The sequence below is a fragment of the Pinus tabuliformis genome, chromosome J, assembly GCF_031772625.1.
Source record: "Pinus tabuliformis cultivar Carrire ecotype Pingquan chromosome J, CPIR1, whole genome shotgun sequence".
Classification (NCBI taxonomy): Eukaryota; Viridiplantae; Streptophyta; class Pinopsida; order Pinales; family Pinaceae; genus Pinus; species Pinus tabuliformis.
This window is the reverse complement of record NC_142295.1, coordinates 298,078,054-298,090,363: the sequence shown is the minus strand read 5'-3', so window position 1 is coordinate 298,090,363 and position 12,310 is coordinate 298,078,054. Positions and strand designations below refer to the sequence as shown.

The window sequence follows — 12,310 nt, the reverse complement described above, 5'->3', positions numbered from 1 at the left end:
AATGCCCTAATTTGTTGCCTATAGCTTTTAAGGATTCAGGCAGCCAATAATCTAAAGGTAAGGAGTATAGTCTAATCCATACCGGGACTGATGTGAACGTTTCCCGCTCCGGGACAAAGTTCATCACCCAAGGTCGCATGTAAAGGCCTGCAACAGCATAGAAGTAGGGTCCTCCTTCAAATACTCTGTCTTTGTCCTCTAGGTTAGTGAAAACCACTGTGAAAAAACCCTTGGACCCAAGATGTAGATTTATTTCTCCCTTTGGTTTCTAGTTGTTTCTTATCCATGTGTACAGAGCCTTCTCTGTAGGCCATATGCCCATAAACTTACATATGACTATGTAAGTCGCCATGTGATCCCTGTGCACCTGTAGTGCAAGATCATTTAAGACCACCCGGGGTTTAATGTTTGTCTTGGGTTTGTAGGGTCCCATCACAGATATGTTCTCAGTTCTCTTACTGCTGTCTCCTGATTTCGTTTCTCTCCTGCCTTCCTCATGGATCCCTTCCTGTTCAAGGGATTTGCTGCTTTTTGGCTTTTGAGTGCCTGTCTTCTTTGTTTCTGCCTCCGTTGGTTTCCTGAATTTGTTCAGACTTGCCTCCTTGCTTTTGTTTGATACCACGTTACTGTAGGAGGGAGTGGAGCTCCCCCCTCCATGCCCCTCCATTGTTACCAGCTCACACCTGTCGCTCCCTGTTCGAAACCCTAGCCTCACTCTTCGCCCTCTCGCATGAAGATGTTTCAAACTTTCGAAGTCATTACCTCCTCGTGGCTAAGGGATTTTCACAGGTTGAAGGAATTGACTATTTTGAGACTTTCGCTCCTGTCACCAAGATGGATTCTATTTATCTTGTGCTTTCTCTTGCAGCCACCCAAGGTTGTTCAGTTTACCAAATGGATGTTAAGATTGTTTTTTCTGCATGGTGATCTATATGAGGATATTTACATGGAGCAACCCCTGGTTTTGTGCAGGTTTATTCACTTGTCTGGAGGCTGAGGCGATCTTTGTATGGTCTCAAACAAGCTCCTAGAGCTTGGTGTGAGAAGACGGATAATTTTCTTCTTTCTTCAGGGTTCAACAATGTTGTGAGTAATAAAATGGTCTTACAAATTTTAGTGTCTTAGGCTTTGATTTTAGTCTCATTAGGTCTAATTATTTTTTGAGACATGTTCATTGCCATTACATTGACACTGACATTAATATTACTTTTTTAGATAATTTTAGTCTCTTTAGGTTTCAATTTTAGTCTCATTAGGATTTTTTGAATGGAACATTGATATGATTATAAAGATGTTCTAATTAAGAAAACTAGGTAACATTTCCAAATTTTTTAAATAAAAAATTCACAAAAAAATCTTGTTATATAGATATTTATGAACTTTTAGTTAAGGATATTAAGGATATACTTGATTTATATTTGACTAGCCAAATTATATAAGTTTAATTAGTAAATCATTTAAAATCATTTTCAAAATAATTACATTTCTAAGTCAAGTATAGCTAAACATTCTTTTCATTTATCAATTCATTTTGATGTAAAAATATAATTGAAATTTTAAAATAAAAATGTAATTGAAATTTGAAATATATAAATTTTCAATGAAGTCTCGTGTCTTTTTATTTCAAATAATTTAATCTTTACACATATCATTTAAACCAGATAAACAAAAACCTATATAAAGCTAATTGGGCTGAGTGCTCTACAACCCAGTATGGGGGTGGATCTCACATAAACATATAAACGTCTCTATAGTCCCATATGGGGGTAGATCCCACATAAATATGTAAACGTAAATGTAAACATAAACATTTAACATGTAATGTTTAACAAACATTTTTAATTTAATGTAGACACTATTTAGAAATCAGTGGATCTCACAAAAACATGTAAATGTAAATGTAAGCGTAAATGTAGTTGTAAACATTTAACATGTAATGTTTAACATTTAACATTTTGAAATCAATCTAATTATTATTATGTATAAACACAATATAAACTTAAAATATAAAGAGGAAGACTAAAAAAATAGGTATGGTAAATAAAAGAAAATATAAATAAACTAGAGGTATGGTAAAAAATAAAACCTTTTTTTATATTTAATCCAAAAGTATGGTAAATAAATAAAACTTCTTTTGATACTTACTCCAAAAGTATGGTAAATAAATAAAAATATAAATAAACTAGAGGTATGGTAAATAAATAAAACCTCTTTTTATATTTAGTCCATAAACCTCTTTATAATTACTAAAGCTAAAAAAAGAGACTTTTTAGGTGAAGCCTATGGGCCAAATACCATTTTAATACAATGAGCTAAATACCATGGGCCAAATACCATTTTTATAAAAGAGGTATAGTAAATTTATAAAAATACAAATAAACTAGAAACATGGTAAATAAATAAAACATTTTTTTACATTTACTCTATAATTCACTTTATATTTACGAACACTAAAAAATGAGGTTTTATGTTTGTGGTAATCTTTTTCTAATAATATGTCATTCTAATGAGAAAACTCATAATGATATTAATAAGTTTAACACATTTAATGTAAGTAAATAAGATAATTATGATAAAAAAAAAATTGGTCAAAATTTAAATTTGAGAAAGTCATCTACCTCACTTAAAATTTAAAACTTTTTAATTACCTAAAAAATTATAAATATCTATTTATAAAATAGGAGTGATTTAATAAATGTTAATCAACGTTCGATTAGATTGTAACACCAAAGGATATTGTATTAAATCTGGAATAAAACCAATAATGGTTGTAGTAAAAGAAGTCTAATCTCTTTTTCTAATAATAAGATCATATTTTGCGGTAGACTGAGATTTTGGATTAGATTGTAACACCGAAGGATATTGTATTAAATCCGGAATAAAACCAATAATGTTTGCAGTAAAAAAAGTCTAATCTCTTTTTCTAATAAGATCATATTTTGGGGTAGACTGAGCTTTTGGATGCATTCATATTTAAATTAGATTATAACACCAAAGAATATTGTATTAAATCTGGAATAAAAACAATAAAGTTTGTAGTAAAAAAAGTCCAATCTTGGGCCTGGAGTATGCCCTAAAACTGCTTCTGCTTGGCTAAGAGCTCGTCTTTCTCGGACGTAAGGAAACAGGTTAACGGCCCAAGACCCAGAGGCATTTGGCAGGAGTGAAAGCCTGCTCCCTTACGGACCACCAGCGGGTTATTTCAGGTGGCGTGGTTTTCCTTGATAACAGTGATGTGTCAACTGACATTCGCGGATAGCAGCCAGAGATGGCTGTCCTCACTGTTGGTTTGACAAACTGAGTTTGATAGGTTTTTCCACCTTTTGAGGAAAAAAAGTCCAATCTCTTTTTCTAATAAAATCATATTTTATGGATTCCAATAATGTTGGTAGTAAAAAGAGTCTAATCTCTTTTTCTAGTAAAATCATATTTTGTGGTAGACTGAGATTTTGGATGCATTATATTTAAATTAGATTGTAATACCAAAGAATATTGTATTAAATCCGGAATAAAACCAATAATGTTTGCAGTAAAAAGATCTAATCTCTTTTACTAATAAGATCATATTTTGTGGTAGACTGAGATTTTGGATGCATTATATTTAAATAAACAATAAACTAGACTGAGATGCATTTTCCTCTAACCAATCAAAATGATATTAAAAGAAGAAAGAGGAGAAAGAAAGCTCCCAATGCGTTGAATGGACAGTGACGGGACCAGAGAATCCATGTGCAGCACAGGTTCATTCATGTTCATGTTCATGTTCATTCATATTCATGTTCATGTTCATGTTCAGGTTCATGTTCATGTTCATGCAGTGAAGGTGCAGCACAGGTTCATTCATGTTCATGCAGCACAGGTTCATTCATGTTCATGTTCTTATTTCTGTCGATCACCTTTAAGAGAATCCCTGTTTCCTTTCCAATTCAAAGAGAGTAGAAAGAAAAAGGGTTGTAGTCCAAGAAGGCTGCATTGAATTCCTGTCGAGCGAGAAAATCCCAGAAGCACGAGGGCTTCTGATGGTCAAGCTAATTATCACGTTTTATGTGTGGAGTGCAGTGGACTGCCCCATTTTCCTTTTCCTTTCTTTACACGCAAGTTCTTGTTCTTTGCCCTAATGGCAGATAACAAATGCAGTTGGAAATTGGAATTTGAGGAAAGAGGAGACCCAATCATTGAAGGCAGTAATGTCTAGATGTGCACTATCAGCTATTCAAACCACAAACAATTGACTCAATTGCATTAGCATTCATTCACATTAGTATTGTTTTTTAAGACAATTTCATTGCCATTAGCTTTGCAGGAGAGGATTGATTTTGTTGGTTTTTCCAACTGCACTGCAATTCTATGATTGTATTTGAATTGTTGAACCCCAGTCTGCATAACAGACACCACAAGTCCATTGTGTCAAGATAAGCAGAGGCCCAACAACATGAGGGTACCTGAAAATTCCCAGAGTAGTGGATTGAGGGCAATTGTGGTTGCCCTTTTGGTGATTCACCTTGATGGGCTTAATGAAGAAGGGCATTGTCTTCTTGAGTTTAAAAGAAACCTGAATGACCGCTTTGGTAAATTGAAAAGTTGGGTGTCCAACGAGGAGAATCCCTGTAATTGGGAGGGTGTAAAGTGCATAAACAGTACTGGTGATTCTAGAGTATGGTCCCTCAATCTCAGTGGCATGAATTTGACTGGGAACTTGTCCTCCAGTATTTCGAATTTGACTTATCTGAGAGTTCTGAACATTTCAATGAACAAGCTGTCTGGTGAGATGCTGCCTGAGCTTGGGGACTGCTTGCAGCTGGAGATTCTTGATGTGAGTACCAATGTGCTGCAGGGTGAAATCCCTCTGCGGTTAGGCAAGTTATCGTCCTTGACAAAACTTTATTTGTTTGAGAATGACATTGCTGGAAATCTGCCACAAGAGCTTGGTAATCTCTCATCTCTGGTGGAGCTTTTTATCCATAGCAATGAAATTAATGGTTCATTGCCTACATCGTTTAAGAATCTCAAGAACTTGAAAGTCTTCCGAGCCGGGCACAATATGCTGTCAGGTCCAATTCCCCCGGAAATGGGCGAGTGTGATAGCTTGCAGTTTCTTGAATTGGCTGTAAATGGCTTTCAAGGTGAAATTCCGAATGAGTTAGGAAAGCTTCGGAACTTAACGACATTGCTATTGTTGGGGAACCGATTCTCGGGTTCAATTCCTAGAGAGCTCGGAAATTGCAGCAAGTTAGAGATGATTGCTTTGAATGAAAACACTTTGGCTGGAAGGATTCCAGTGGAGCTTGGAAACTTGCAAAATCTAAAGAAACTATATCTGTATGGGAATATTTTGAATGGAACAATCCCATGGCAGCTAGCGAACTGTGCTTCTGCAGTTGAGATTGATCTCTCTGAAAACATGTTGACAGGATCCATTCCTTCAGAGCTTAGTCGCATAAAAGGTTTGTGTCACACACCATTACAGATCTAAAAAAAAATAATTTTTTTTTTACCACAGTATAAACATGCATACATGTTCATTGGATCTTCTCATCGCAAGCAAGTTATATACATTATTATTGCCGAACAATGTAACAAGGAACACTTAATACTAAAACATTCATATGTCTTATACTCTCACCCACTCATACAAAAGTCGATAAATGATTTACTATGCCAACAACTCTCCATGCTCATGATTCATTAACGAATATACAATAGTTGGCTCATGATATGTCTCGGGTTAATCAAGCGGTTGACATTCAAAGGTATGTACAAAAGTTATGTCTCGGGTTAATCAAGCGGTTGACATTCAAAGGTATGTACAAAAGTTATATGAGCTGTACTTCAATCATAAATGGTTTTATGGCAATTTCTATATATACGTGCTGGTTTATTTCACCGAGATTAGCTGAAGCCGCGAGTCCTGTCCAGCTCTGATACTCACCCGGCTGGCCTACTCTGCATCGTCCATTTGGCACGATGAACGGCCGGCCACCAGATACCATGTGCCCTCCGCGTGCTCGATGCTCCAGGAACCTTACGGTCTGACATTTCTCGAACTTACCATTTAACAGTCGTTTCCCGGTTCAACTACGGGTGATCCAACGGTGGAGACGAGCCCGCCCAGATCAAGGGCTGTCGTCGAGCCATGAGGCGGTGGGTGCTTTAAAGGTTTTAATGTGTGGTTAACTCTTTTAGCTTGTTTTTCATTGTTGAGCGACCTCCTGTCGCTCACAGCTTTATGGCGCTCCGCCTTACTCAGAACTCCTTACCTCCAGGCGGTCTGGCACATAGCAGGATGCCTCTGCCTACCATCACCGGATCAGGTATCAAATTTCCTATCATTCAAGGTTACCGCACTTCTCGTTTCATGCTCATGTTCTTCACAGGCCTTTGAACTTCACAGCTCCGGTTATGGTTACGATTCTTTTAGTTTTGTATTCATCTTCTTCGGCATTTTTTTTTAAAAAGAACTCACAGTTTCTGGTTACATTGATATTCTCAGGAGGAAGGTTCGGTTGTTAACCAACGGCGTTGGAAAGCCTTCTCCGCTTCTCCGCCATCCCATGTCCGGGTAAGAATTTATGTATCTACTCGTAGGCTCGTATGGCTTTTCCGTGGTAACGGGCTGAGCCGCTGTCCATTTTGACAGGATGTCGGGGTTTTGCTCATGCTTCGGAATCCCTCCGCCATGTACAGGGGTTTTCCTCCCATGGGAAAATTTACGTTTCTCTCTCATATTTTGTTGTTTGTAAATTATCTGGTTTCTCCGCCAGCATTCAGGCGGGAACCTCCGTTAAGAGGCGCTGTATGCCCAACTTGTGTTGTATAATTTGTTTCCTTACAATGGACTGTTGGTCTTGAAGGCGGACGAATGCTTCCGGTTGATTACTGTTTTGTTTATATGATACTGTTTCGATTTTAATTTTCGGTTAAAGAATTATTACTGGTTTACAAGGAAACCTTTATTTGGCTCTAGTACTGTTATTCGGTGTATACTGGGCGTACTTGCCTTCTCTGTAGCTTTTACTGTGAATATAAGTTTTGAACATTTATCCCTGTTCGTTTTTCCAGTGTATATTTGCTTCTATGGTTAATTCTTTTTGTATCAACGGATCTGGCAATAGAAGCCCCTGCTGGCTATATATATTTAAGCATAGCTTCGGCGATTCTCTTCAGAGCCGGGGCATCTGTTAATGTTTATTACGCATGCATGGTGGTCACGGCCCTTCCTCCGTTCCTCGGAAACAGGGGTATTTCCGTCAGTTTGTTTTCTCTCTGCATGCTTAAATATTCTGTTAAATGTTGAAGCTGTATATTTGATAATGGATTGTTATTTCAAAAAAAACATATGCTTTGTTCTGCAGACGATTCGAATGGCTTGCATTTTCTTTGGTAGAAGGTCTGGGTAATTCCGGGTATTTACTGTTGTTCTCGGTTCGAAATGTAGACCCAATGTTTATGCACAGTGTTGAATTCTCTTGTTCAGTTCCCATCTGGGTTACAGAGGATGGCTTACACAATAGTCTTTTTCCTGTTTTACATTCTTTCTATCGCTTATGCTACAGGGATTTTAATTCGACATGGTTTCGCTATTGTTCTTTGATTGAAACATCTAGTTCCATCTCTGCCAGTTGCGCAGAGGCTAGATCCTAAAAATGGTTAAATCTTTTCCCATTACCTTTACTTGCCTATCAAAGACCTTAAATGAATTCCACAGGTTTTAACGAATTCTTAAATGCTTTAGCAAGCCGTACCTGAACAGTAGCAAACCTTTTCGTAGCGCTTGTCAACCTCCCGACCGTAGGAAGATCCTCCTCGATCTTCCACCCCCAAGCACTTCAGCAGATCTTCACTGTCTGCAAACCCTCTGGTTATGCCAGAGTCATGCTATCTGATCCTAACCAGACGTAGCGGTTCAGGAAGCCTCTCACTTCTAGGCACATGCCATCTGGTCACTACCAGACATAGCATATCACCACTCCTCTGCCATCTGATCTTTACCAGACTTGGCATTCTCCCTTTTTCCCCTGGGGTCTCAACCATCACATGAAGGTAGTTAGGTTTTTCTCTTGTTTCAACTACCTCAATAGCTACTAACAACAATTAATCACATACTTAATTAAACAGTGGTAGCACAATTAATTAACATAATAATTAACAGCAGTAGCAACAGAGTTATTATAATTTACCAAACAGAGTTTTAGTTCACAGTTAAATTTACTGTCTTACTTAACATTATCGCTTTACTAGGAGCATTACATCTCCCCCTCCTGAAGTTCAACATCGTCCCGATGTTGCTGTTCACCCAGAAACAATCCGGGATAAGCTTCTTTCATACTCTGCTCATCCTCCCAGGTGGCCTCATCTGGCCCAAAGCGCTGCCATTGCACTTTAACCTGGTTGATGACCTTTTTCCGTAGCTCGACTCTTCTCCGATCTAGTATGTTCACTGGCTCGACCAGGAACTCTCCTTCCGGTTCCACCTGAAACACATAATATTCAGATTAGCTGTTTTCTAACATTCAATTTTGATTTATGTTTATCTTATAGCATCTTCTTACCTGAATGTCCTGCCAACTTATTATGTGTCTAGGGTCATAAACATATTTCTTTAAAACGGATACATGGAAAACATTATGGACCCGGATATGGCTAGGTAGGGCTAGCTGATAAGCTACCGGTCCCACTCGTGCTAAAATCTGGAAGGGCCCACAAAAGCGAGGTGCCAATTTGGCACAAGCATTCCATTGTAGAGTACTTCTCCTTGCTCGGATTCTGACATATACATGTTCACCCACCTGATATTCTTTAAAGGTTCTTTTCCGATCTGCAAATTTTTTTTGTCTGTCCTGAGCTATTTTTAAATTAGCCCGGACTATCTTGACCATGGCTTCCATCTCTTCCAACATTTCAGGACCCAGCATGAGTTTGTCTTCCAGTCCACCCCAACTGCATGACGTACGGCATTTTCGGCCGTAAAGTACTTCGAATGGACTCATCCGCAAGGATGCATGATATCCATTGTTATAAGCAAACTCTACAAGGTGTAAGTACTCCTCCCATCGAGTAGGTTGTTGCATCACATATGACCTCAGCATGTCTTCCACCACCTGATTCACCCGCTCAGTCTGCCCGTCAGTTTGCGGATGATAAGCGGTGCTAAAATTCAATTGAGTCCCCAGACCTTCAAACAAGGTCTTCCAAAAGGCTGATGTGAATTTGACATCGCGATCGGATATTATAGTTTTTGGCAGCCCATGGAGTTTAAATATGTTTTGCATGAAAACATTTGCAATTTGAGCCGCACGATATGTAGATTGAACCGGTATGAAGTGAGCTGACTTACTGAGCTTGTCTACTACAACCATTATAGAGTCATTGTTCTTTTTGGACTTTGGCAACCCCGTAATAAAGTCCATGGTGATTGTCTCCCACTTCCATTCTGGTATGGGTAATGGCTGTAGTAAACCCGCAGGGTGTTGATGTTCAGCCTTAACCTGTTGACATTCTAAGCATCGCGCCAGATATTCTACCACATCCCTTTTCATGCTTGGCCAATGATACTCCTTCCGAAGCGAGGTGATTAATTTTTGATAGCCCGGATGTCCCGCATAAGGGCTTTTATGATATTCATCCAGAATCTTTTCTTTAATACCGCTCTGATTGGGTACATAAATTCTTTTCTGGTAACACAGAATTCCGGCTGCATTCAAATCGTACCCTTGTTGCATTATGTGGGTATTTAAATTCTGCACCAGCTGCTTCTTTTGTAGGTAAATTCGGTCTTGTGCAGCGGCCTCTTCAATTTCTTTGCCAAGGGTGGACTGTCCTTCACTAATACCAATTTCATAAATGCAATGCACTTTTCGACTCAGTGCATCAGCCACCCTGTTCTCTTTTCCTTTCAGGTGCTTAATTTCAAAATCGAAATTCCCCAAAAAGTCCACCCACCTAGCTTGCCTAGCGTTTAAAGTTGGTTGACTAAAGTAGCTAGTTAAACTATGGTGATCGGTCATTAGCAAGAATTTTCTTCCCACCAAATAATGGCGCCACATTTTCAGCGCATGAACTACCGCAGTTAATTCCAGATCATAGGCAGAATACCTCTGCTCATGCTCCTTCAATTTTCTGGATTCATACGCGATCACTTTCCCTTCCTGCATTAGCACCCCTCCTACACCCTCTTTGCTTGCATCCGTGCAAACTACATACTCCTTTTCTGGGTCTGCAACACTCAGCATAGGTGCAGTGGTGAGCAGGTTTATGAGATGTTCAAAGCTCCGTTGACAATCTACTGTCCACTTGAATATCTTTCCCTTCTTTTGCAAGGAGGTGATTGGATATGCAACCCTGGAGAAGCCTTCCACAAACCGCCGGTAATATCCAGCCAGCCCCATGAAAGATCTGATATCTGCCACGTCCTTGGGTATTGGCCATTCCATTATAGTTTTGATCTTTTCGGGGTCCACAGCTATACCTTCTTTTGTAATGATATGTCCCAAATACTGGATCTGTTCTTTATAAAAATCACATTTGCTAAATTTACCATATAGCTGATGCTCCCGTAGTGTCTGTAACACTACTCTGAGATGCTCCTCATGCTCTTTAATATTCCGGGAGTATATAAGTATATCATCAATAAAGATTAACACGAATTTGTCTAGGTACTGATGAAATACACTGTTCATCAAGCACATAAATGTCGCAGGTGCATTGGTCAACCCAAAAGGCAGTACCACAAACTCGTAGTGCCCATAACGAGTTCGAAAAGCTGTTTTGGCTATGTCCTCATCCTTAATTCTGATTTGATGATAGCCCGACCTCAAGTCGATCTTTGAAAAGATTGTCGCCCCCTTCACCTGATCAAACAGTTCATCAATGCAGGGTAGTGGATATTTGTTTTTAACTGTCAATTTATTCAGCTGTCTATAATCTATGCACATACGGAGAGTTCCATCCTTTTTCCTAACAAACAACACAGGTGCTCCCCAAGGGGATACGCTGGGACGAATATACTTCTTGTCCAACAACTCTTGCAGCTGCATCTTTAACTCAGTTAATTCCGGCACACTCATCCGGTACGGTGCTCGGGATACTGGGGCTGCACCGGGTACCAATTCTATGGTGAAATCCAAATCTCTTTTGGGCGGCAACCCTGGTATTTCTTCAGGAAATACATCTGTAAAATCTCACACTACTGGTATACTCTCCACAGTTGCAATTTTATCTTCAGATCTAGCATACCCTACTTGTACTGCATATATTTGACATTTCTTCCGGACACTTTTAGCTAGCTGTGAGGCCGTAATTGGCCGGATCTGCGCCGGTTTTTGGATACCTTGAATTTCCTTTTCTTTTCCCAGTTCGTCTCGATAAGAGATTGTTTTTGTCTTGCAGTTTATTACAGACCACCGCTTTTCCAACCAATCCATCCCTATCAGTACATCATATGAACCAAGAGGGAGTACATTCAATTCTGTTATTACTGTCTGACCGGCTAACCTTAGTGGACAGTTGCTGACCTTAGCCAGCACTCGTCTTTTGGCCCCGGTGGCAAGCTGTACTAACCAGGGATTCTTAAACTTAATAGTTTGCAAACTACAGTTTTCCACAACTTTGGGACTTACGTAGCTTAAAGTAGCTACTGGGTCTACTAAAATGGAAACAATTCGATCAAGGATCTTACCTTCAAATTCTATCATTGTTGGCTGGTAATCAGCTTGTCGATCCTCGAGTGCGGCATTTATCCTGGGTATGGACCGAGCCACGTCTCCCACTGTGGAGGCTTCGTAAATCTGGGACACCTGATCGCTTTCCTTCCGGTGAGGGCAATTTTTAATATAATGGGGTCCGCCACAACCCCAGCACTGAACCGATGGCCTAACTGAGCCCTCATTATCAACTCTAACCGACTGTTCACTGTATTTAGATTCAGAAGGTGGCTTAAATCTGATCTGATTCCTTGATGGGTTTCTATTGCTGGCCCCTTTCAAGAATCCCTTGTGAAAATTGCTGCGAGTTCCCTTAACTCCTACAGTCATTCTGCTGCCCTTTTTATCTGCCCAGCGCTTTCCAGAATTTTCTCCTTTTTGTTTGTTCTGTTGATAACATATTCTAGCCTTCCGAATTGTTTCATCCATCGTTTTCGGATTATCAAATTCGATTCTTTCCCGCATTGCCTGGGGTAGGCTGCTAACAAACTGCTGCACCTTAGCCTTTTCCTCCTGAATGTACGGTACATAGCGAAGCAGAGATGTAAATTTAGTTATGAACTCATCTATGGTCTGCTGTCCAAGCCGCAGATCATGAAATTCTCGTGCTT

The 12,310-nt window shown here is 39.4% G+C and overlaps 1 protein-coding gene across 1 annotated transcript in view; it reads left to right on the top strand.

The window, feature by feature from the left end:
* Positions 1-4,432: 4,432 nt before the first annotated feature.
* LOC149226934 (uncharacterized) overlaps positions 4,433-12,310 on the top strand; it is a 127,357-nt gene continuing 119,479 nt past the window's right edge. The window contains 1 exon segment of the mRNA XM_089380360.1: positions 4,433-5,448. Coding sequence (XP_089236486.1) covers positions 4,433-5,448 — 1,016 coding nt within the window.